The sequence below is a fragment of the Megalops cyprinoides genome, chromosome 7, assembly GCF_013368585.1.
Source record: "Megalops cyprinoides isolate fMegCyp1 chromosome 7, fMegCyp1.pri, whole genome shotgun sequence".
Taxonomy (NCBI): Eukaryota; Metazoa; Chordata; class Actinopteri; order Elopiformes; family Megalopidae; genus Megalops; species Megalops cyprinoides.
In genome coordinates, this window is record NC_050589.1 from 13,567,673 (window position 1) to 13,591,713 (window position 24,041).

The 24,041-nt window shown below is 45.4% G+C and overlaps 3 protein-coding genes across 4 annotated transcripts; 2 read left to right on the forward strand and 1 right to left on the reverse strand.

Moving 5' to 3' along the window:
- The first annotated feature begins 1,090 nt into the window (after nt 1-1,090).
- On the forward strand, nt 1,091-8,459 carry LOC118780338 (ataxin-7-like protein 2). Its single transcript, XM_036532781.1, has 10 exons — nt 1,091-1,220; nt 2,311-2,379; nt 3,309-3,612; nt 4,761-4,981; nt 5,277-5,359; nt 5,812-6,017; nt 6,457-6,640; nt 6,989-7,110; nt 7,343-8,201; nt 8,293-8,459. The coding sequence occupies exons 1-10, from the start codon at nt 1,091-1,093 to the stop codon at nt 8,308-8,310; spliced, it is 2,196 nt and encodes a 731-aa protein (XP_036388674.1). The 3' UTR covers nt 8,311-8,459.
- A 1,456-nt stretch (nt 8,460-9,915) lies between these two features.
- On the forward strand, nt 9,916-12,694 carry LOC118781165 (cytochrome b561 domain-containing protein 1-like). 2 transcript variants are annotated; one of them, XM_036534079.1, is made up of 4 exons: nt 9,916-9,958; nt 10,318-10,521; nt 10,924-10,961; nt 11,958-12,694. In XM_036534079.1, exons 2-4 carry the CDS (start codon nt 10,359-10,361, stop codon nt 12,459-12,461), a joined length of 705 nt encoding a protein of 234 aa, XP_036389972.1. In that variant the 5' UTR covers nt 9,916-9,958; nt 10,318-10,358; the 3' UTR covers nt 12,462-12,694. The 2 variants fall into 2 exon arrangements, with proteins under 2 accessions (XP_036389972.1, XP_036389971.1); XM_036534078.1 differs by having other exon boundaries at nt 9,920-10,140.
- An 8,066-nt stretch (nt 12,695-20,760) lies between these two features.
- Nucleotides 20,761-23,344, reverse strand: LOC118781097 (amphoterin-induced protein 1-like). Its single transcript, XM_036533976.1, has 2 exons — nt 22,826-23,344; nt 20,761-22,368 (listed from the first exon to the last, which is right to left on the reverse strand). Exon 2 carries the CDS (start codon nt 22,297-22,299, stop codon nt 20,761-20,763), a length of 1,539 nt encoding a protein of 512 aa, XP_036389869.1. The 5' UTR covers nt 22,300-22,368; nt 22,826-23,344.
- Nucleotides 23,345-24,041: the final 697 nt, after the last annotated feature.

Consider the following 24,041-nt stretch of genomic DNA (forward strand, 5'->3'; position numbering starts at 1 on the left):
CAGATGGTAATGCATTATTCTTTCCTTAAGACTATGAAGGATGGGAAGTAGAATGATATCTGCATGTTGACTTGTCTTCAGCTGGTTGAGTTGCCAGGCTCAATTCAATGGTGGCACTTTCAAGTGGATTTACTGATGAATGCCAAACCCTCATACAAACGAATGACCTTGAACGCAAACACTTTAACTGCAACATTTGGAATTTATTCATGATTCATTTGAACAGAGGAATGTACCAAACTTAAGCAGACGTTGCATTAATTAAAGTTCAAAATGTTACAGCCCCTCAAATTGGGTCTGTGCCCTAACTTGGACACCCCGTTCAAAATGTCCCACTGTTTATATTCATATTAAATCTGAGGTTAATTTCTGTATGAATTAAATATGCTTTAATCTCTAAAAAAATTGTGTTGCATTTCTGAACACATTTTTATTACTTAGTATTGAAAATTTGTAAAATGGTATTATAAATGGTTTCATAAACAGACAATAGTTTTAAGTTTTGAAGAAGCACACAAATGTAAAGAAATTCTCATTATGCTGGTTATAAAATTATGGGGAAGACAAAAACTGTGTTAAGGAACTTACTGTACATTTACATTTACAGTAGTCATTTGGCAGACACTCTTAATATGACACTCTTAAGGTCAAACACAAATGTACATTGGGGAAAGCAACATTTGCGCCATCCTTGAGCTGTAGTGCCATTGTGGTGCTTAAGTATACAGCTTTAAACTGCTACTGTACCCCCTTAAACACCACAGGTCTGTATCATCACAGTGCAACTTTTGAAGAGGGATGATTTTGACATTCATCTGGGATTTATTAAATCAAATTTGTCATACAGAAGCACATTGGTAGCCATATTGTTTTAATGAAAATGATGTGTATCTGTGGATTTTAGTATGCTCTCAATGGGGGTCCTAGCACTGGCAGAGTTCCATGCATAAAAATGCAATAAATTGACTACAACATCTCTCCGTGCCACCTCCACCTTTCTATCCGTACTCTCATCTACGTGCCCGAGCACGCAGGTACCCCTGCACCTGCGGGGACGCGAGTAATGACGTAACAGCGCGCCCGCGCAGTGATGATGGCGGTGCGTGCACGCGCAGCGGCAGTAATGGCTGCTCTGGATCGGCGGATTCCGAGTCTCGATGATTTCGTAGGCCAGAGCTGGAACTCCTGGATAGACAGAGCCAGCGCTTTTGTATCGGAAGGTAAGTGATGCTAGCGGCCTCAGCATAGCACACTTTCCGATCGGATGGCCCTTCTCTTATAGTTTATTTTCGTTTAAACGTACAGCGCCCGAGCTCTGTTACCCAAACAAAGACCCCGCTGGGTCCTAGCGCTGGACAGGTATGGAGCGTAAGTTAAGGAAGTCTCCCGGGTCCTAGTGCATATTAGGAATATTGTAAAATCCAACGAATGAAGTGTCAATGTATGTTTATAATAGTATCAAAGGAAATGTTAATTAAAATGAATGGTTCTCTGGTTTAATTTGGTAAAAGTGACCAAAAGGATTGAGAATGGGGTATAACTTGACTACCCAGCAAGCGTGTGTTAGGATGGAAGGCGCTAGCTAGCCAGATAGCTGTAAGTAAGGCAATGTGGACGGGCGGTAGAGGAGGAGCTCGATGGCTTAGCGAAGCCAAGCTGGCGATCTGTGAGAACCAGCCAACAAGCTAACAAACTACTAGATATGGTTTAAAGGAATATTTTTCACGTTCCTACCCACGTCCCCGTTTAAAAGCTATTTTCATCCAGTTGCATCTTCATTGAGCGAGGCAGATGATAGTCACTCCAGCCATAGTCACGAAACATGGGTGTGCGTCGGTGTCTCGTGCATTGTTACTCCATCCCACCAAAAGTGCACTGCACTTCTGAAGTTTACAGTTCACATTAAAACAGACACGGTGGCAAATATCCATATCACTAAAGTTACAGTCAAGAAGTGAGGATTCCTGACGTGCTGTGATTTGTAGTTATGGTGTTGACTTCGAATGCACGATGCCCTGTTTAAACACACCATTCAACCTTCTATGCCAGTCGTATTATATGTCAGTCGTTGAATAAAATCACACGAGCTGTGCCGGTTGAGAGCAATTTTGTGCATATTGGATTCAGCATGTTATTGACACTTACACCACAGACTAAGGATGAATTTGCAGGTTGGTTTCCGTGTTACAATTTTGACGTTTCCCTTACTCACAACATAGTATAAATAGAGCTTAATTTGAACGATTAATGTAAAATAGACATAAACCACCAATGTCAACTTGTAAGTATGTTTTTTTTTTAATCTCTCAGCATGTGATGTGGAGGAGTGCAGCAAGAATGGAAAGAAAAAGGCTGAAACCATGACACTCAGGAAGGAAGGCAAGTAATGGGAATAATCAGAGTGCCTTGGCACTTACCCCCGGCACTGTAATACCTACCTAACTGAGAGTCTTACTGGGAAGGTGATCCCTATCCTAATTTTCAGGTGGTTAGAACTCTGCACCTGTGGGTGTTGCCTGTAAATCATAGATGGAATTTGCTCTAGCTTCTTAGAGGGTCACAGAATATGCAGGGCCCTGGAAGTGGTTCTCAGCCTATATACAGTGAAATGTATTGCATAAGCTGTGTATTTATGTAATTACAACAGGTAGCATCACCTCAAATAATTAGCACTTTCAGTTGTTTCCGATGTAGAGTGAGAGCAGTATGGAAAGGTGATTGGCTGATGCAGTTGGGGTTTGGGCGCTAGATTGGGTAGTATCTGCTGACCTCTCAAGCCATAAACGGACCTATTAAAATCAAACCCTCTCTGTAAATCCTCAGACTTGGCCAGCTGCCTCTTACAGCTGTTAAAATGTCAGTATACCTTGCAGTAACAGCAAGAAGGCATAACAACAGCAGGTACACATTGCTGATGAAGCAGGTTTAGCAGGTTTGTTGGTACCTCACTGAATGATATTGGGGAAATCTTTTTTTTTTTCTTATTTGAAGGGGTTTTCCCCTTTGGATTATTCAGGATGTAGAAATGTGACATCACACGTTTTTCTGGGTGCAGTTGGTGCTGCTCATGACCCTGCTGGATACATTGTGCATGGCTCAGCTTACAAAGCTGTGAACATGGATCCACTGCCTGGGTACAGACCCACTGTCCTACTGGTTCCTGGGATGCGTCCTTGTTTTTGAGAGTCAGCCATTTCTGTTGCTTAGAGGGGGCAGAAAGGGAAATTGCTAGTAATGATGCTCCATAGTAGTGATGCTCCTAAAGAGTCCATGCTCTGTCTCTGATGCCAATCCTCTTTCTCTTGTAGACATGTCAATCTTTGGCCACTGCCCGGCACATGACAGCTTCTACCTGGTGGTGTGCAGCCACTGCGGGCAGGTGGTGAAGCCCCAGGCCTTCGAGCGGCACTGTGAGAGGCGACATGGGCCTCTCGGGAAGCTGTACAGCCGCCTGCACTGCCCCCCCTCCACCACACCCCCGCGGCCCCGCCCCCTGGGCACCCCGGCCTTGCACGGGATGCCTCGTATCGCGCGGGACAGCAGGCCTCCTCACACCCTGCCACAACCTCCCCTGTCCCTTTCACAGCACGGACCCGCCAAGGAGGGCGCCAGGTAAGGAGCGCGTTTTTCCCGGGCTCACCTGGCACTGCCTGTCTGAGACTCTGCATCAAACGGTCCTCTGTATCATTAACTCCTCGAACCTGAAAGCCATAAGTTGTGGCTGTATGAGCTTACCCCATTCTTCTCTGAACAGCTCAGTTATTTTTTCATGTAGAAACTTCCTGTTTGTTTTGCAGTGTACAAGAGGCTTGTCACTTTCAATGTATTGTTATATCTCATGCAAACATACAGTAAACAATTGGTTCTGCAATAGCAGTGCAAAGTTTGCCTACATTTTTGCACTACCAGCAGTTCTCGTTACTTCAGAAAGATCTCTGTTTCATCTCTGTTTAGTGTCTTGGCGATTTCAGAGTGTAGAAACATATTCTTATTTTGCTGTGTACCTGAAACGTGGACTTTACATTGGTATTCATTCCGATGTCAGTAAACAGCAAGACTGTACACAGTGAGGATGTAATATCTGTCTGCTGATAGCTGCAGTGTGTTCATATGCATATCTCTCTCAGCTCAGCTCACCACACAAAATACAAGACAAAAGTTAATGACTATTGAAAGAGGTTTTTCTTAATCTGTAATATTACCGAAATATGAACTGATTTATTATTACATCAGTTTTACTGTCATGACTTTACATGACAATACATATTTTTTGTTGTTTTGTATTGATTTTATATAATTATTTAGTTAGATATTGTTTCAGCCTATAGTTGTTTTGCATTTATATCAACATTTATTTAATATTTTATTGTGAAATAAACAATTAAAGACAACACTGTCATCTAAACTTCACATTTCTGAGAATACTGTCACTTGGCACTTTTTAAGATCACAAAGCAATGGAAAGTCCCTCTGGCATGGATTGTGTATGTATGCAATCCAGACAATCTATACAATCAGGTTCTGTAAAGATAACTCAGCTGACACATCTGAAGAGGCATTCAAGTTAACACATTTTGTTTTTTCAACAAGCGATAATTATTTTACTCATGTGAAAGCTCAGACCAGATGGGAGTCTGTATCAGTATGCTTATGCTTACTTCATATGGTGCTGTCTTTGATTTGGGGCCATGTTTCTTTATCGTCCATACTTTTTCTGCTCTCCAGCCTCGCATCTTAAACCACCTCTTTTCTCCACTCAGCTTTGTGCCAGTGGGCGGAGTCTCACCAACACCACATCTATCAGATCCCCCTCCGTTTCCTGCGTCCCCTGGGTCCCGAGAACCCCTGTGGCAGCATCGGGGTGGTCCGTCTCCTTCAGAGAAGCTCCTCCAGAGGAGGGGGGAGGCAGGGGGCCCCCCAGACCTCCCTATCGCACTGCGTGGCCCCAGGACCTACAGTAAGACCTACAAGAAGGTTCCCAGTAAGTGTTTGTATCACTCAAATACTGTATACACCCAGGAGATGTAAATATGAGTGTGGCCAGTGCTCAGCAGTGATGTGGGTTTGGTGTATAAACTGCCCCACCGTGGAAGGCTCTGAGCATGCACAGTGTCGTTATTTTATGATTTATTATGTTATGTTATAAATATGGTCTTGAGCAGGTCATGAAGATGATACCCGGTTTTATGATGTTACATATATGTACAGTACTGCTCAGCTACAGACAGATGTGGGCTGAGTTGGGGCCAATGAAAACTGTGATTGTCTTTATGCAGAAAAAGAGTGTGACCTGGACAAGCACTGTGGTGTGATGGACCTGGAGAAGAAGAAGCTCTGCACCAGACTACTGACATGCAATGTAACACCACCCTGCTCCTGCCTCTGTCTACACCCTCTCATGCCATTCCATCTGCATCACTCCATCCCCCCTTTTCCCTAAGCTTCCATTCTCACAGTCTTCAGAAACATTTAATGATGACTTAAGAGGAGATGTGGTTGTGAAGATTGCATTTAATACTGTCTGTAGGGGAGATATCCTGGGTGTGATTTAAGCCAGACAGCTTTTTCCAGGCTGCTGTTGAGCTGCAGTCTAACAGGGCCTGTCAGACTGTCCCAGGCTGCTGTCTGAGTGATTTGTGCTTTGACACCATTTATCAGTTCCTAAGATTAAGACTGGTTTCGCAAGCTTTATTGTTATGCTTATGGTTGGGTATTTAAAGTAACGATCTGGTGGAGCGATACTTCACTGTAATGGTCCGATAGGTTTAGACCACCTGAGCCCTCTGTTGAAATGACTTTTGACCTCTCTAGATCCACTCCATCCACCAGCGCCGGCAGGTTCTGGGCAGGAGCAAGAACTTTGATCAGCTGGTGGCGGAGCTGAAGATGAAGGTTCGAGAGCGAGCAGCGCCAGTCAGGGAGGTGCCAGACAGGGGCTCACCCAGCCCGGAACCCCCTGCAGGGACCATGGGGACCCCACTCTGTAAACGACGGCTCCCAAACTGCACAGCAGACAGGTGTGTGACGTCACTGGGTTTAACTATTAGCCATGATATAGGTGATGATTGACACATGAAATAGCTTTTTTGTGGCAAAGAGGCAATATATTGAATTGCATACTTATTTAAGTACAGTAAAGCATAGATATTTAAAGAAAAAGAGTTTGGATCAGATTGCAAACCTGGTTGAGACAAACCTAACACTGATGCAAGCTTATTCAAGAAATAATTTCTTTATTATATGTGATGGCTCAGATCTTACTGGTGTAGTGCATGCATGTATGTGAGGGTATGCATTCCTGTACATGTGTGTGTGTGCACATGCGCATGTGTGTTTGCACATCTGTATGTGTGTGTGTGCGTACCCGTACGTGTGTGTGTACATATGTGCATATGAGTATGTGTGTCTGTGTTGGCATGCATTCTGAACTGTATTCTGATGTCTTCCATTGGTCAGATCCAGGACTCCTTCAGGGAGCGGGGCGGAGGAGGGGGTCCGCGGGGAGGAGCAGGACCCGCAGCCCCCACACCCCCCACACCCCCCCTCTAACAGCCGGCTGTCCAGTGATGAGAGCGACGGGGAGGGGCAGGAGGACCCCATGGTCCTGCCCTGTACCTCCTGGCACCCCAAACCGCTGGCGGTAGGAACGACAGCACAGCACACCCTGCAGGCTTACACACTGCAAACGGCAGGAACACAGGAGGAAGAACTGCCAGTTTAAGGGTGCATGGTAGAAACACCAGTACACCAGTTAATACACCAGCACCCCGACCATGTAACCCCAGAGATGCATTCAACTGCAAAAGTATTTATTACATCCTATTGAATTGGCTGTTTTATTAATGTCTCACAAGAAAGTGAATAAAGAAATGTAATATACATTCTGTCCTCCGTATTAGCCACAAAATGTGAATGCCCTTCATTTTGGTTTGATTGCTGTAGTTTGGGCTTGTCGCCGGGCCGATCCTGAGCTGGTCTCTCTCTGCAGCTCTGCTCCTTTGGGAGTCACGCTTTGGGTCGCAGTGTCTTCACCTTCGACCGTCGGCTGCATCACCTGCGATCAGCCCTGCACGCCATGGTGGAGCAGCACCTCAGCGCCCACTTGTGGAAGTGAGTATCTGTCCATTACCCTTCCCCGCCCTTCATCATAGGCTAATCCAGCAGTGATTTGATGATGTTATTGCAGAAGGGCTGGGCCATTCGAGCAATGCCATTAGAGTACCTACGAGCACATACAGATACCTGCAGATCTGATTTGGTGAGGGTATTACTAAAATCTGCCATGTGCTTGTGCATCGAGGGACTGCAGTTGGAAGTATGAATAATATTTTCTGATCCGCAGGAAAATACCTCAAGCTGCAGACCTCCAGTCACAGCGCAGCATTGTACCGCCCCCAGCCACCACAGCCTCTTCTCACTTCAACTCCCAGCATTCCACGGGAAGCACTCCAGGAGGGGCAGGGCCTCAAAGCGGTTCCTCCCTCAGGACTGGTACTTCCTCTTCTTCGTATGGGGCAGGGAGGGAGGTACGGCCACTGAACTGCTCCCCCAGTCCTGGCACCGCCTGCGGACTATCAGAGAGTAGGGGTGGCAGTCAGCCAATCACCTCGCCCCTCCTCGCCAACACTCCCTCCAGCATGGGGCGGCCGCGTAACCCCGTGGGCAGGCCCAGCAAGCAGCAGCAGCAGCCCTCCCCCACTGGGCGTAAGAGGAAGAAATCCCCTCCGGGGGACACCTCTCCTATTCGTGACAGGAACTGGCCTGCCCTGGAAAGAAGCCGGCTGCCAGTCATTTCCAAGACCACGCCCTGCCCCTCCACCTCCCCTCACGGACCAATCAACGGCACTCTCTCCCCAGGCAGCAAGCCATGCCCCCAACCTCCATCCCCAGGGCCGCACTTACCCTCCCTGGGACTTACCAAGCGCCCTCCTCCCCCAGTCCTATCCCAGCCCCCACCTCCTGACCCTTCCTCTCGAGGTAGGGGGGGCGGCCCAGGGTTACACCGAAAAGCAGTCAGCTACGACCACAAGGGCCTTGGCAAGAAGCGAAAGAGCAGCGGTGCCCCAGCCCTGGGCCCCTCGCGCCCCTCCAAACTGCACCGCCTCTCTGCCTCCTCACACTCAGGCTTCTTCTCCTGGAAGAAGGACGGCAAAGCGGCTGCGCTGTCCGCAGAGATGGACAGGAAACTCAGCACACAGAAGGTGTGACAGCACTCCACCTTAAGGCAGTGAAATTACTGTGTAGTAGTCATTCAAACTGAACACAAACTGACCGTATCTTCTCTCTTAACAGCCAAAACTGCATCACTGAGAGTGCCTGCCTTAAGCACCACTGGGAGAAGCAGAAGCCTATAGCAGACTGTTGTCATGGACTGTAGACACCAGGCACTAGAAGTGTGTGTATGCTTGTGTGCTGAAATCAGTAGGAATGTTTGTATGTGAGAGAGAGTGGATGTGTGATTACCTGTGTATAAATATAGAAATACCTCAAGACCTACCTGTTATGCTGCTAAACAGAGGAATATCTTGATTTATGAAAAAAAGGATTAAATATCCAGAACACTTGAATATGAAGTTTCTTCTTTTTTATAACCTTGTTTGTTTTGGAGTCTCATTTTTAGTACCTAAAATGGGTGAAGCAGCCTGCAATGACCCCAGCCTTGTGAGGTCCGCCCAGCTCAAGGGCTTGGCCGACACTGCGCTTTGTTTTTTCAGCTTTATCCCGCTTTTTTCACTCTCCTTGGGACAGTCAGTTTTGCTTTTGGCCCCAGTACCCCCCTCCCCGATGCCTGTCCATCACAGCAAGATCCTCCATACTCAGTACCATCTGACCATCTGAGCTACATCTCAGGACCCCAGTACCATCTTAGCGGGTTGCAGGGTGTGAAGAACAGGGCAACAAGGGAATCCCATCCTCCCCAGTGGACTGGTGCCCAAAGCGCTCACTGCAGCAGACTCCCGGCCCTTGTTGCTGAATAACATGGCTCAGACTGGAAACAGCAGCAGGAACAAAGTCCACAGCTGACTTAGCCACCTGAGAGCCCCATCCTTGTTATGGGCTGCAGGGGGATTGCAGTCCTGCCACTGAGTACATACGTCAAAGTTGAGATCCAGTATGAATCAACACACCAGGCTGAACATGTTCAAGTATAAATGCATGATGACAATATTGCAACAAAATTCCACAATTCATAAAACTATTTAGATAGGGGCAGGGGATGTTGAGGCAGGGTGTGAGGAGGTTTAAACCATATTTCCTCCTTTGGAGGGTGAACAGCTGCTTGGCTTGTATCGGAGAGGATTGCGTTTGTAACCCTGTTTCACTTCACTTCAATTTCTTCTCAGATTTAAGTGAGTTTCAGTTTAAATTCAGCTAAGCAAAGTGATTGGCAGCGGATGTTTCACTGTCATGTGGATACTGTGTTTGATAGGGGCTCTTGCTCACATCACTTCTATAGCAGGACTCATGGAAAAGTCACCCTCAGAGAAACTTTACTCTTTAACCTTTTTTGAAGATACATTACTGTGGGAGGGATAAACCTCAAGAGGGTTTGGTGGAGGGGGGGGGGGGGGGGGGTCAGATATTCCTGTATCGACTAAAATGTACATCCTGTCATTTTCAGAAGGAAAATAATTGTTGGGTGTTTATTCAGATCTGAATTTAAATTTGTAGGTGTTCAAACTAAAAGAGAAGTGCCCAGTATCTTACACAATACCATAGATGTAGCAAGGCATTGGTTTGATATCTTGTAAGAAGACTTCATACATCCGGAAACTGGTAAGAGACGCTGGTCAGATTCAGGGACATGATTGTCGCCAGTAGATGTCTCACTGATCGGGAAAGAAGAGTCAGTGACGTCGCACCTTTTTTCCTGCTGAACGCCTCAAATGTCACTTATCTGCTTTCGGTCGTATCCAGGAAGAGAAGTGAAAAAACCACCTGGTAGAAGCTGTTACAGGTAGGCTTCAAGAAAAAGTGAAAGTGGTGCTGAAGAAAAAACAGGAGATTATAACGAATTTCAAAGAAAATCGTCTCCGCGGAGTTGCGGAAAATGTAGTTCTGTATGCAGCAAGTTGCCGCCGATTTTATGTTCAAGTCTTTTACAGAACTGTGTGAAACCGTTCAGATCACTGCGGAAGGGTAGGTACTGGTCTCACCTTTGACTTGTTTAGCTGGTTAGCTTGTTGCTCAGTTCAGTTGAGCGTTACTAGGCGGCACATTTGAGTCCTTTATATATTTAAAGATTTATCCGAACCTGCTAAAGCACTGGTAATGTGAATTTGAAGAGATAATGCTAATCCATACCCGCGTCCACAGAACCATGAGGTTAATCCAGAGAGGATCGCAAGAGTGAAGCGATGCAGGTAGACGTTCACTACAGCCCGGTTGGCGAGAGACCCGGTCCGGGAACAGGCGAATTCTGCCTGTATGTGTGGATCCGGAGAGTTGCCGTGATTGCCGCACACGTCACCGCCGTGGGGTTGACAATCCTAATGTCGCTGCTGTCCCGCCCAGGAACAAGTAAGTTGTTTTATGAAGTTAAAAATGCAAATAGTAGTTATTGTTGTTTCACTGTCCTATTTCATTTCGCAATCATTGCTATGGCACTAAAATAATAATGATATCGTTTTCCACCGTCAATATCTGATAATGATAATAGTAAAACTAAAGCCCGGAGAAGGAACAGGTGAACGTTTCAATTAACCTACATTTTTGTAGTGTTCTTTTCCATTATTACATCACACAGTCTTTTCACCTAAGAACTGCCATGGAGAAATCTATAATGCACACATGGTATAAGGACTGTACAGTATAAAAAAACTAGATTCCTGTTAAAAGTTAGACTTTTTCATTGTGAGGGCAGGTGGTTTAAATGGAGTGTTTTATTATAGCTATTATCCTGACATCATTTTTATATTCCAGGTCTCTTCTCTTGGCATCCTGTGTTTATGTCTGCTGCTGTAAGTATTGTCTGTGTCTCTCTGTGCCCAAAGGCAGCTGTATTATTCTGAGAATTTAAAGGCATAGTTGAGCACACGCACACGCACACGCACACACACACACACACACAGTGTTAAGGTCAGTTACATAAGCTGGACCGCTGATTCCAAAAGCTCATCAGGGCACAGAGAGGTCACGTGGTATTTGATACTAGATATGCACATCTAATTCATTGGGCTATTTGCAGGTAATTTTTTGACCTTCGCTATCAGAATCAGACATCATCATCAGTTGGTATTACCATCATGAACAACACTCTTATAAGCCACTCATTACCACCATGAGCAATGCTATTACAAGCCACTCATTACCACCATGAGCAATGCTATTACAATCCACTCATTACCACCACAAACAACCCTATTACAAAACACTCATTACTATCATCAGTAATGCTGATAATACCAATGTTCATGATAATGCTCAGCCATAAATCCTTCATGGCTTTGGTGCAGCCCATGGCCACATGATGTCATAACTGAAAGTGCAGAATCTTAACATCCCAGCAGTGCCTTTGAAGCTACAGAAAGGGGCTGGTTGGCTGATTCTCTCCCAGAGAAGCAGGAGATAAATTATACATCTGCACTTAAATTATGAATAATGAAAAAAGGGATGGGAGCTTGAGGCCTGGGTTTGGTTTCATCACCCTGAAAGGTTTGGAGTGCAGTAGAACATTGCAATAGGAGGTTGCTCTCCTGTTTTCATTCACAGCGATTTCCCCCGATACATACACACTCACATACTGTGCTGCAGTCCACAGTAAGGCCCATTCACCACAGAACAAGGATGGATATAAAGCTAGAACCGGAGTGTAGCTTTACCCAATGAGGACCTCAGGGCCTGCAAGTTGCCACCTCCGTCTCCAGTGCGTCTGCATTCATACCGTGGTGGTGGCTGCATTAGCTATGGTGCCTCTGGGCATGTAGAGTGTTTCTGATCGGTCCTTCCTCTTGCAGTTCTGCCTGTGCATGACTGAGGGGGTGTTGCTCTTCTCCAGGGAGTGCTCCCCGTTCTGCTTCCAGTCCCGGAAGGGCAGGGTGCGTCTGCACTGGCTCCTGCAGGTCCTGGTGCTGCTGGGAGGGGTGACAGGCGTGGGCTTCATGGTGGCCAGCAAGCGTGTGTCGGAGCGCCCCCACCTGGCCAGCTGGCACAGCATTCTGGGTGTGTGGACTCTGGCAGTCACAGCACTCCAGGTGGCCTTTGGCCTGTGCTTGCTCTTCCCCAAACTGCCACGCACCCCTTCCCTCTCCCGCCTCAAACTGTACCACGCCACCTGTGGCCTGGTGGCCTACCTGCTGGCCGTTGCCACGATAACGCTGGCCATGTTCACAGACTGGTTCCAGGCCACAGTCAGGGGCGTGCTGTGGTACATACTTGTGCTGCTACCCCTTCTCCCTGCCCTCGTGATCATGAACCAGATCACCAGCTCCTACCTGCCTAAGAGGAAAATCAGCACCTGAGACATACCCGTACCTGCCCTACCATCTCCCGGGACTATCGCATTACCTGTCTTTACTCATGGGCAGAGAGAGGGAGACAGGTTGCAGTCAAGCTGTGATTGATTGACTTTTTTCTAATGGGAGCACATGCTCCAAGCAGGACTTTAAAATCAGGTTGTTTCAAGGGTTGTAAAGCAGCAGTCTGAGTCCAAGGGTAGTGGATGCCCTCATCATCACAAATTTTTTGTTTCTGAAAAATGACAGTTTTTCCAACCAAATTGTCAGGGGTTGAACCTCAAAGATACAAAGGTAACCTGCCATGCCTGGCTTTCTGGATAAGCGTTATTTTATTTCTTGGGTTGTTTGTGCAGGCCACCCCACACGATGCCCTGTTCTGGAAGGGATCTTAATAGTTCTGCATCCTCATGATGTAGGACGTTTTCTCTTAACCTGCTGGTGTTTGGAGTGTTCAGTCATGTTTGGTCTCTGACAGTCCCCATAAATGCCTTTACATTCTGTGTCCTGCGATGGATGTTTATGTCAAGGATGTACCTCTGGGACGGACGTGTTTAAGCTCGCAGTTTCAGATAAATCAGGAAACTTTACTCAGGGTTATGATCTGGGAGGCATTTCACCCGGTCAATAAAGCCACATGTTGGATTTATGTAATCAGATTACTGTTTACCTATGACCAACGTTTTAATAAAGTGTTTACAGATGATCTGTTAAATGTGTAGCTGTTTATTTGTCTCCTTGACAGCCTTGACCCAGTGGCATAGCCAGAAATCATTTTACGGATTAAGCCTAGGTAAAAGTGGATGGGCCAGATTTTTTTTTTTTTGGAAATACACACATGCAAATAGATGTTATTCTGGTCATTATCCTGATCAAGGGTACAGGGCCTGAGGCAGTGAGGTATAAAGGAAGTATAGAGTATAAAGGAAATGAACTGCCGAGTATAGAAAAAGTTACAGAACTTCCCCTCTTTTTTGCTGTCAGCAAATGTGCAATAAGTATATTAATGCTGACCAGTATTCCACCTGAAAGACCCCACCTCCTTACAAAAGGATTGCCGAGTAGCACGCTTGTCAAGTGTCTAGTCAAGTGTCAAGTGAAGTGTCAAGCAGCACTACCTACACTAATGTTAGATAAATAATAAATGTAATGATTGATGAAACTGACTGAGTAATGATAAGGTATCACCTTATTAGTTTGTCTTATTGGTTTGGCAGGAATGCTGTGATGTCATTTACTCTGCCAATGAATCATTTCCTGAAAGATGAGAGTTTTTTAAACTGACTTTATGTTTAGTGTCACCTGCCTGTGTTTCCTCTCTCCTCCCCCTATCCTTGCTGTCCTCCTCTTTTTTCCAGCCAATGACAGTAAGGATTGTATGCTGTTAGAACCACTCCCAGCATGTGTGCCTGTTCCAATATTTAACATGATTATTTGTTTCAAGCCATCACAAAGACACATGCACCTTAATTTTACATGTGTTTCCTCTTCCAAATATTTGCAAAGTGGCATTAAACTTACTTTAAATAGGATTTAACCAAATGGAAGGCAAGTACTGTATGTACTTTGTGATGGATTAGGGAAAAGTATTGTAGTACCATAGAAATACCTCTAGATGGCAGCAATACACTATCTTGAAAATGGTCACATTGCACCAAGCACATGAGGCACTCCAGACAGAAGTTATTAAAAGATAAACAGTAGAATTGGTCCTAGATCAGTACTTATGGACAACTTGTACCTGGAAAACATTAGGTAGTCGTGCTTTAATATTTCAGGTGCAAGTCATACTTCTGAATCTTTAACTTTTCAGAAATGCCTTCAACAAACGTGCTTATAGACTGACCTCATTATAACATGCCAAAAACACAGGTTGTCCCTCGGCCCTGGACAGCTGCCGGTTTTTCCTTCAGGTGCATGTTGAGGTATTTGACAGGCTGGGAGAAGTAACAGCCCATCTCACTGGTACAGGTGTGCAGCACCTGGTGAATTTACCTGGTGAGTGGGAATCTGAACACCAACACAGAGGAGCAAACTATCGGCTAAAGTCAGCTTCCCTTTCCTGACTCTGTCCTACACTTTCATTGACATCATTTCCTTATGGGCTGTTCCAGCGACTATATAGGGATATGTGTTTTAAAGAAATCTCTGTTCCACCTGTGCTGACAGTTTTGTTTTCCTTGTTTCATGTGATTGACAATGACAGTGATTGATTATATAATATCATATACTAAACCAAAGAAAATGTTATTAAATTCATATTTTTGCCATTTTGTTTGTGACAACTCAAACAATGAATGTATTGTATTTCATATCTTCAAAAATTATCAAAATGAAAAATTGGTAGCCCTTATACCATATTTTTTCATATGTTAAAAGTATTATAAATGATAAAATCAGGCAAATTGAATGCTATTGTTCATGGATATGTCCTTGCAGCTGTGTTAAGCAAACATCTGGGGACTCGGGGTGAAATGTATATTTCATCAGATTTTAGTCAGTGGAGAAGAACCACCACTCTATCTTGTCATTAACTTCTGTATACTCTGACCATGGATAAGTTCAATTTTTTTCCACATAGTTAGCCGTAGGATTATGGTCCTTCATCAGGCACCCAGAGCAGTGGGGTGTTCTTGGTCCAGCCTTACCCGCCATGGGACCAAACTCTACCCCCAATCCCAGAATCTGTGACAAGAAATTTTAAAACACACACTACATCAGCTGTTCAATTAAATATAGAAATGACATTTGATATTTGCGTCACAGTTGACTCATACAAAAAAAATCTGTTTTACCATTTCATGAATTAGGGCCACATGGCATCTTTCCTATCCAATCCCATTCCTATTCAAAAAAAAGCCCAGGACTGCACTGCTTCCTGCATTTACATAACATACAGGCTCTGGTGAAGGGGGTATTGCTGTTTCTTTCCAGGTAAAATAATCTGTCACCTTAGTGCCTTAAGGTCCACGTGACCCAGTATACACAGCCATGCTGAGAAACTTGAGCCAGCTGTAGAGAGTGGCACTAGCTGAGTCGCCAGGGACAGAATAAGGGAAGAGATTAGCAGTTATTCACAGGGTAAATAATAGATTAGTAAGAGCTCCATTCTCTATGGCCGCTACACGCTGCTCTACACGGCAGGGTGGCTTGCACACTGACGTCTGCTGCTCTTTCACCTCTTAGCAGCAGCAGTGATATTTCAGTTAACTAGCTCTTGTATCACATTAGTGTGCAACACCAATAAGTCCCCATGCGACCTCATGCAATTCTTACCTGGCAGACCCTGCCTGGGTCCTCATGCATGATCAGATATCACAACAAGGACACAACAAAAAGTTCCATAACTGTAAAACAACTTTTTATTGTTTAAACCATATTTGCCAATATATATTCTCTAAAACCTCTATTGATCTGGGATATGCGTTACTGTACACATTTCTGCAGAAATGCAGAGCTTGGTATTTGCCATACAAACCCACCCCACTGTATGAGAACATGAGCCACATGGTCCTGAACAGCACTAGGAGCTATAGCTAGAACAGTGTAGTGATGTGCAGTCCTTGGTGGGGTCTTGCTTCAGTACCCTTTAAAAACTGCTGCATAAAAATCACACGGGAGGTAAATAGTGCTACTGGGGATCATCCTGAATATTAACTAAGAGCACACTTTTTTGCTCCTCATGAGAAAATGTTATCTTTTACAATCTGCAGACACAGGTGTCTTACTCTGGACTGAAACACTACCCACATGCTATGAGAAGAGCATTCTGTGTGGTCTAAACTGGAGATTGCTCTCTGTTCTGAGGAAGGGGCTGGTGTGGACTATTGGAAGTCATTACCTACTAAGCATTCCTTTGGCTTGTATGTTAATACTGCTCTGCCCTGCTGGGTTATGAAACTGCACATCACTGGCTAATAAAGTTAGAGAGATTTTGAATTTTCTTCTCTGGTAGGATTCCATCTGAGAGTTGTTTTTAGAAATGTAAGAACTGATGCTATTTGTAAGGGAACCTTAAAAACCATGAAAATCAGATGATTGATGGTGGATGTTTGAGTGTTACACCCAGAGAAGATCCTTTGGTGTGCCAGGCAGAAAACTTACACAATGTTGATTAATAAATGCTTGTCCAGCATCCACATGTCCAGAAACCTTTCCTTCATATATTTCTTTTGGAGAATGATCTTGGGTGCCCTTGAAAAAAGCACAGACAAGCACAGCTGAACATGAAGATGAGAGCAGTGTCCTCCTGGCCTGACTCCTCTAACCCGAGGCTCCATTTTGTCCCTTCCTCTGGTAATGCTGGTGATTGGGGAAATTTCCACTGCAACAACACACCAGTTCAGAAACCAAAGCTTTAGGCACTGGCCTTAATGACCGACACACAGTGAACCAGAGGAGAATGAATTACAGTCACAGCTGACGCACATTTGGAAGTCATCGGTGCTCCTTCAGGACTAGAGCACAGAGAACAGTTTTTGCCTTCTCTTCAGAAAATGTGGAGATGCTTCACAACTCCATGAAGACAGCAGCTAGTTATCAACATTGAGACGATAAGTTGCACCACTGATACAGACAATGGCTAACACAAGAGTACCATTGCTATTACACACATAATTAAGCAATACTTAACACAATACTTATGGTAAATTCTTCCCTAAAGAGAGGGCATTAGTACACATACACATGTATTGGGAAGAAGGTGTCTTTCTGTGTCACCTTTAGAAGCCATTCCCAGCCATTTCTTTCAATGTCTCTACAGACTTTTAATTAGACAAACTTTGTATCAAAAGCACCCAGAAGAATTTTAGGATTAGAAATTGTTAATGTTCTGTAAGGAAACGAGGCTGGCTTTTTAAGACTTCCTCCCTGAGCTGAGAATAGAGTCCACCTCCTTATGCCAGTGTGTACCCCACAGCTAAACCAAGACATGTGTCTCTCTAATGGCGACCCTTCCTTAACTGATGTATGGCACCCAGCAGGAGAGGAGAGACTGGGGATATCAGCACACAGCAGGACAGGAGAGGCTGGAGATATCAGCGGAAAGTAGGAGAGGACAGACGGGTGATACCAGCAGACAGCAGGATAGGACAGACAGGTGATATCAGCAGACAGCAGGATAGGAGAGGCTGGGGATATCAGTACACAGCAGGAAAGAAGAGACTGGGGATATAAGCACACAGCAGCAGAGGAACGGCTGGGGATATCAGCACATAACAGGAGAGAAAAGACTGGGGATATCAGCACACAGCAGGAAAGAAGAGACTGGGGATATCAGCACACAACAGAAGAGGGGATTTCTCTATGGTCTCTTCAATACATACTCACGCTCATACTCACCTGTACATTTTAAAACATCAATACCTCAATTTAAGCTATATATGTTTCATACTGTAGGTGAAATATTCACCATTGCCACTTCCATATGCAATTTGATGCATACATCATCGAACTGAGGTATAGTGAAATATATTCTGCAACATATAAATACAATTGCACATGTGGAACTGGCATTTTTATTATCTGCTGTATATTTTAACAGATTTAAAGAAATATTCCTTGGATATAATATTTTCCATATATTGCCATTTATTCAAAAAGATATATGATCACTATTTGCTATTTTGAGTTCCTCCTAAGGTTCCTGTGCAGTTGTACATCTCATGTTAGAAATCACTGTACTTCTACCAGGGTTTCTGTTCTCCCAACGAAATCCTCTGAAATTCCAATGGCATGCAAGCATCTATTTAATGTCCAGGACCTAGTGATGAACATACTGTTCGTGGATGAACAGAATTGGCAGGGCTGGAATTGTTCAAGCCTGCCACCTTGCATCTGTTTGGGCTCAGTGTGGATGGAGTATTTGGTATATATGCTTGGTATGGATGATCTCACGTGATGAGACCAAGGAACATCACTATGCCTGTTTGACTGTGGAAAACACTGAAAATATCCCTGCTTTCACAGCAAGACACAACCACACTGGCACCCTGTTCCATCAAATGATGTAATTAGCATTCAGTAATTCCAGGGCCTTTCCCTCATCACAACAGGCAGGCTGAAATCTTCTCTTTCTGTTTACGCTGGTACAGAGGTGGCTGGTAAACACTGCCATCTGACCGTGAGCAACAGGGGAACACATCTGCATTTCAGACTGAATTCTTTGTGAAAGGTACCAGCACATAGTGCAATCTGAAAAATCTTATTCATTGAATGGAGCACGTTAACACGTTTTCTATTACAAGGTACTGGTTGGGTTGTCTGGTTAGCAACAAACTGCATCTGATTCCTTATGCTGGACCTGTAAACTTCAGCAGATTTATGGCTTAAGTGCATACTCCTGGTTAGATGTTTAACCTTCTGTACATCAACATTATACAGGTGACACACACCTTTTTCTGTGCTGTGAATGAAATTAAGGGAAGGAATCAGAAAGCCACCCCTCAGTAATATGTGACCTGGCTCCGGGTAGCAGGCACTGAGTAGACTGTGAACCCCTTAGAGGCTGTGAGCTGAGCAGCAGGAAGAAAAAACATCTGATCTGACATTTTTACATGGTGTCAGAATGAATGAGAGAGAGGCTCCTTTGAGAGGCACTCCCCTAATCTGTTTAAAGACTGCAAGTAGCAGACAGTCATATTCTGCGGTGTATCTCACCAACAGAAGCACATCACCTGCATCATCTCTCATCCTATGGAGAAGCTCCCAGCCAAACTGCAGGTGGGTTAACCCCGTCACTGCTGGCCTATGATGGCTCAGCATTTCTGTATTAACACAGCCTCCATTATAAACATGTGCCAGGCATCAGTTGCTAATAACTCATGGAAAAAGAGTTGTCAGATGGGATACTTAAGAGAGACCATTTACACTAGGCCAAATTTCAGTCTGAACACAACGTGCCTTATCCTGAACTTAGAGCAGGGAAATTATGGATGACACTGCATCAAAAATTCAATGGCTTAGTTTAGTTATTCAAAGGACAAGGGACAAAATGCACAGTGGTTAGATTCAATAAATTATTAATTATAATTAAATTATGAACTGGTGGGCATAGCAAAATGTTTTTGCAGTGCATGCTTCACTGAGAGTAGTTTGGTTAAACTGACTTAAAAACACTGCTGTCATTGCTCTCCCTGCACCTGGTTAAACTGGACTGCTGTTTGACTGAAGCCCCCCCACTGGAACAGCATGTGGTTCATTGATTAGAGGACACTTTTTCTGCACAAAGAGGGTGGGGAGGACTTAGGAAAAGTATCTCTAACAACAAAAACAGACAGAAACCTGAGACTGAGGACTGTGGTTGTAATCTCCCCCTGTGTGTGACATCACATGTCTCAGTCACAGGCAGGAGGCCAGACACTTCTTTTCCTGCTCATATTTCCATGGCTTAGACAGTCAGACCTGTGCCCTATGCTGAGACTGAAAGGCTGATTTTGGACAGTATAAAAAAGCATCTTCTTATGTCAGTTTAAATGAGAGTTTGTACACAATTGGTTTATTTGTTTAAACCAATTCTCAATCTGTACTGTAGACATGTTTGTATCCCTCAGCTGTTGGAGTACCCCTAGGGACCCAATCAGGTTTCAGCCTATCCCAGCTGAACTCTGAACTGCTGGCAGGATGAATCAACCTATCACAGTTGAGCTCTGAATGGCCGGCAGGATGAAGGAGTGCTCTGCTAGTCCTGAGCTTTCATCTGAGCTGCAGTTCTCCCTTTCTGAAGTGCTCATCTCAGATGGTAATCCCATTGTTTTGGGGGTAGCAGAAATAAGCCTCCGATTTCCCATTTGCAACACCCCATCCCCCACAGTGATTTACATTATTGTATCCAGTGATCCTAGACTGCCTGCAGTGAAAGGCTCCATAAGCCCTGCCTCCTGATAATATTAAATATTTCACAGCTCCTGCAATGCCCATGCTCATGACTTAATTATAGGTATGAAGCTTTTCTTCCACATAAGAACCTTCGGCTTATCTTTCACAACCCATTTCCCCCCTTCCTTCTTTGTACTCCAACACCTTTTTCTACCCCAAATTACTCTGTTATTAATCTTTTTTAGTGTCCGATTCCAAATCTAGACCTTTTCACAGTATTCAGATTTAAGTGCTACAGATTCAATTGCTGGGAAAGACTTTCTTGTGTTTTGGTCTCTGTTCTTTCAGGCAAAGGGTCAGTATAAAGCTGCTAACACAACCACATGACCACGCTTCAAGAACATCACGGTCAGAAGTTCTGCAGAGGGTAAACGACATCCCATAATGTGTAATCCATACATAAGAAGGGTCTAGCAGGCGATGTCCTCTCTCAGACTACAATGGGGGTGTCAGAGAAGACCGAGCTGATGGAGTCTGCATCCGACCTCTTCCTCTGCCCCTCCCTCTGGAGCCCCTCCCCCTGGAGCTCCCCCCCCAGGAGTGCCTCCTGCTGGTCATTGGGGGTGACCTTGCCGTTCTGCCCCTGCAGCTCCTTGGGGTCGATGAAGGCCACGTGCCGGGGGAGGCCCGCCTTGGCGCCCGGGTCCTCGTGGGTGGGCGTGGCACTTATCATGGAGGAGTGGATGCTGTCCTCACGCTGGTTCCTAGCCTTGCTGTTGCCTGAGCAACAGAAGCAGCGGCAGGGCGTCAGGTACAGGTACATAAGCACCAGGACCGCGCTGGCCAAGCAGCCCACCAGCGTGGTGTAGGCGGTGTTCAGATTCTCGTTGCCTGCGTTCAGGGTAAAGTTGTGCACCTTCACAAAGATGTACAGGGTCTCGTTCACAGCCTCGCTCACGGCAAAGCATGTATAAACCCCTGCGTCCTCAGGCCGCATTGGCCCAACCTGCAGACTGCCATCTGGGAGGGCCACTGCACTCTGATTGCTGCCGGGCCTCACCGCCATATTGCTGGGCGTCACCCAGATCTTCTGCATGTCCCGGTGCCGGGTGTCACACTTGAGGACCAGTGTCTGGTCCAGGTAGGTCTCCTCGTCCACCTCTTTGTACGTGCTGCAGTTCATGTGCACACCATTCAGAGTGAAGACGCCCACCGTGGTCTTCTGCGGACCCGGCAGGATGCAGGAGAACTCGTCCTTGAAGTCCAGGGCAGAGTTGAGCCGCCGGATGTGCCAGTGAGCCAGCAGACTGTAGAGAGCACAGTCACAGACCAGCGGGTTGTTGTGGAAATACAGGCCATTTTTGATCCAGGCTGGCAGGGACTGCAGTTCAGCAATGGGCAGCACCTTCACCCGGTTGGACGAGATGTCCAGTAGGCTGAGCTTCTCTGGCCGGGTCCTCTCCCTCACCAGCTCCAGGGGGAACCGGGAGACCCGGTTCTGGCTGAGGTACAGTTTCTGCAGGCTCCGGAGGCCGTTGAAGGCGGAGCGGTCGATCTGGGAGATCTGGTTGTTGTAGAGCAGCAGCACCTCCAGCTGGGTCAGGGGCTCAAAGAGGAACTCATCCAGCTGCCGCAGGTTGTTGGAGGACAGGTCCAGGTAGCGCAGACGAGGGGCCTGCAGGAAGGCCTCGGAGGACACAAAGGTCATGCCGTTGTGGCTGAGCAGCAGGTTGTGGAGTTTTAACAGTTTGACGCTGGTCCAGTCTGAACGCAGTCCAGGGAGGATGTTGTAGCTGAGGTCCAGCACAACCATATACTGAGGCAGGGTGGAGGGGATGCTGGACAGGTTCATTTTGGAGCAGCTGACAATGTTGCTAGCACAGATGCAAGTCTTGTGGCAGTTGAGGTTGGAGCCTGCTGTTCCTGGCAGGAGCAGCAGGATGAGGGACAGGGATAAGACGCAGATCCTCCGGGACAGAGCAGAGGGATCCTGTGCCGCTTCCAGCATGGCCACCTGGAACAGCATCATGCTCGCACTACTCTTCCCGCTCTCAGCTCACAGAGAAGCAGGCTGCTGGGAGACCTGGCATTGCAGGGGCTGCAAGGGAAAGCAGGCGAGACAAAACATTTGTTGTGGGAAAACAGCGCTGCGATTTGTGAGCGTGAGAGCAGCATCGCTATGGTTACACACTTCTATTTACACCTCTCCTCACAAAGACACATGCAGAAGCCATACTATAGCACAGCGAATACACGCTGTCCCTCTGTGTATAGGTTTAAGGGTGATGTGAGTGTTCAGAATGGTGATGCAATTACTACAAAATGCACAAAAATGCATATAACCTGCCTGACTAACACGACATGACCCAAAATACGCACGTGCTGCTGCCCGGAGTAGGAGACCCTGGTCTCCGCAAAGAAGCGCATTATAACCTGTGTGTTGCTAGAGGTCTAAGATAGCTGTTGCCTAGCATCGTTTTCCACGAACAACCACAACTTATTACAGATCCTGTGATTTTAAACACATAACGGTCGATTACATTTAAGTGAATTACCTTAGTTTCCGCTTACTGATTGAACAATTTCAAGGATGATTTCGTTTAAAGTCCGGTCACAACCTCGATTTCACTTCTGTCCGATAATATCCTTACAACGGTTAGCCCCTCTTTAAAACACACAAAGGACTGGGGAAAACTGAGAAAAATAAACTGCGAAGCCAGCTCCCAATTTAGCTCGTAAACAAAGACCTCATATCTCAAGATGGAAATACATACAGGAAGACGGAAAGTAAAACAGACATCTCTTCGTATTCCTTTGTTTGTTGCTCGCACTTCTTTAGATACATTAGTAATAATTATTTAGCGTTTATGATATAAATCCCAGAACGATTCCCTTGTTTCTTCCAGTCCACGGTGACTCAGTTATCTCTGCGCCTTTGCTGCTAATCAGGGCAAAGAAGATGAAGTCTGACTTCTCAGGAGACGCAACATGGATATCTGTGTTCAGCAGGGCGCACGACGTCCCTCCACCGTTTAATTTACAGGGTGGGCAGCAGGCTTTTCCGTATCACTCCGACCGCGATCGAGCTGGCAGCCACCCCTGCATGACTGCAAGTGTGTGTGCCCTCAGTTGTATTTAACACCGCATGCAGCAGTCCTTCAATATAAGGCGCTTTCTGACAGGGAAGTAAAGTTGGTTTTATATTGGACATTCGTCACACATTCTTTTTTTGATTGTCATCACACTTTTAAAAACAGTTGCTATATATATAAATAATCAAACGTTCCTATTCGGAAGAAGATACAGTCTTAGCTACATCAGGGAATTTACGATTTAATTATCATTTTCTTATTTGTGCGGTGATTAGTATCATTTAAGTATGACAACACCACCGTTTCCTTCCAAAATTGTAGGGACCATCGTAAAAGTGCTGCTCATTTAAATTGGGCTAGCGATAATATTGGACATATTAAGGATAATATTCAGCTCAACCGAAGTTCATTCTTAATGACGCGCTCAGCTTTCCATCGCTCGCGGGAAACGCCTCGTCACAGATAAGGCTGATTGGAAACGAAATACAGCATCAATTGCTTACCTGCCTATTACTGAGATACTTACAACTGAATACAAAACAAAACTTCTAACGTCTTGCGATGTAATTGTTTCCTCACTTAAGCAGACGTGATTACGGAGAGCGAAAAATACTACCAATGAAACCATTGCACTATTATGTGACGCAATATTTAACGGCATCTTGTAGACTGTACAGTT

What these genes read in the sequence shown, in the direction of transcription:
- LOC118781165 (XM_036534079.1), top strand. Translation starts at nt 10,359, where the DNA reads ATGCAGGTAGACGTTCACTACAGCCCGGTTGGCGAGAGACCCGGTCCG. An exon ending in GCTGTCCCGCCCAGGAACAA is followed by an intron (nt 10,522 to 10,923) that starts GTAAGTTGTTTT and finishes TTTATATTCCAG; the next exon opens with GTCTCTTCTCTTGGCATCCT. An exon ending in CTGTGTTTATGTCTGCTGCT is followed by an intron (nt 10,962 to 11,957) that starts GTAAGTATTGTC and finishes TTCCTCTTGCAG; the next exon opens with TTCTGCCTGTGCATGACTGA.
- LOC118781097 (XM_036533976.1), bottom strand. Translation starts at nt 22,299, where the DNA reads ATGATGCTGTTCCAGGTGGCCATGCTGGAAGCGGCACAGGATCCCTCT.
- LOC118780338 (XM_036532781.1), top strand. Translation starts at nt 1,091, where the DNA reads ATGATGGCGGTGCGTGCACGCGCAGCGGCAGTAATGGCTGCTCTGGAT. An exon ending in CCAGACTACTGACATGCAAT is followed by an intron (nt 5,360 to 5,811) that starts GTAACACCACCC and finishes TGACCTCTCTAG; the next exon opens with ATCCACTCCATCCACCAGCG. An exon ending in CCAAACTGCACAGCAGACAG is followed by an intron (nt 6,018 to 6,456) that starts GTGTGTGACGTC and finishes TCCATTGGTCAG; the next exon opens with ATCCAGGACTCCTTCAGGGA.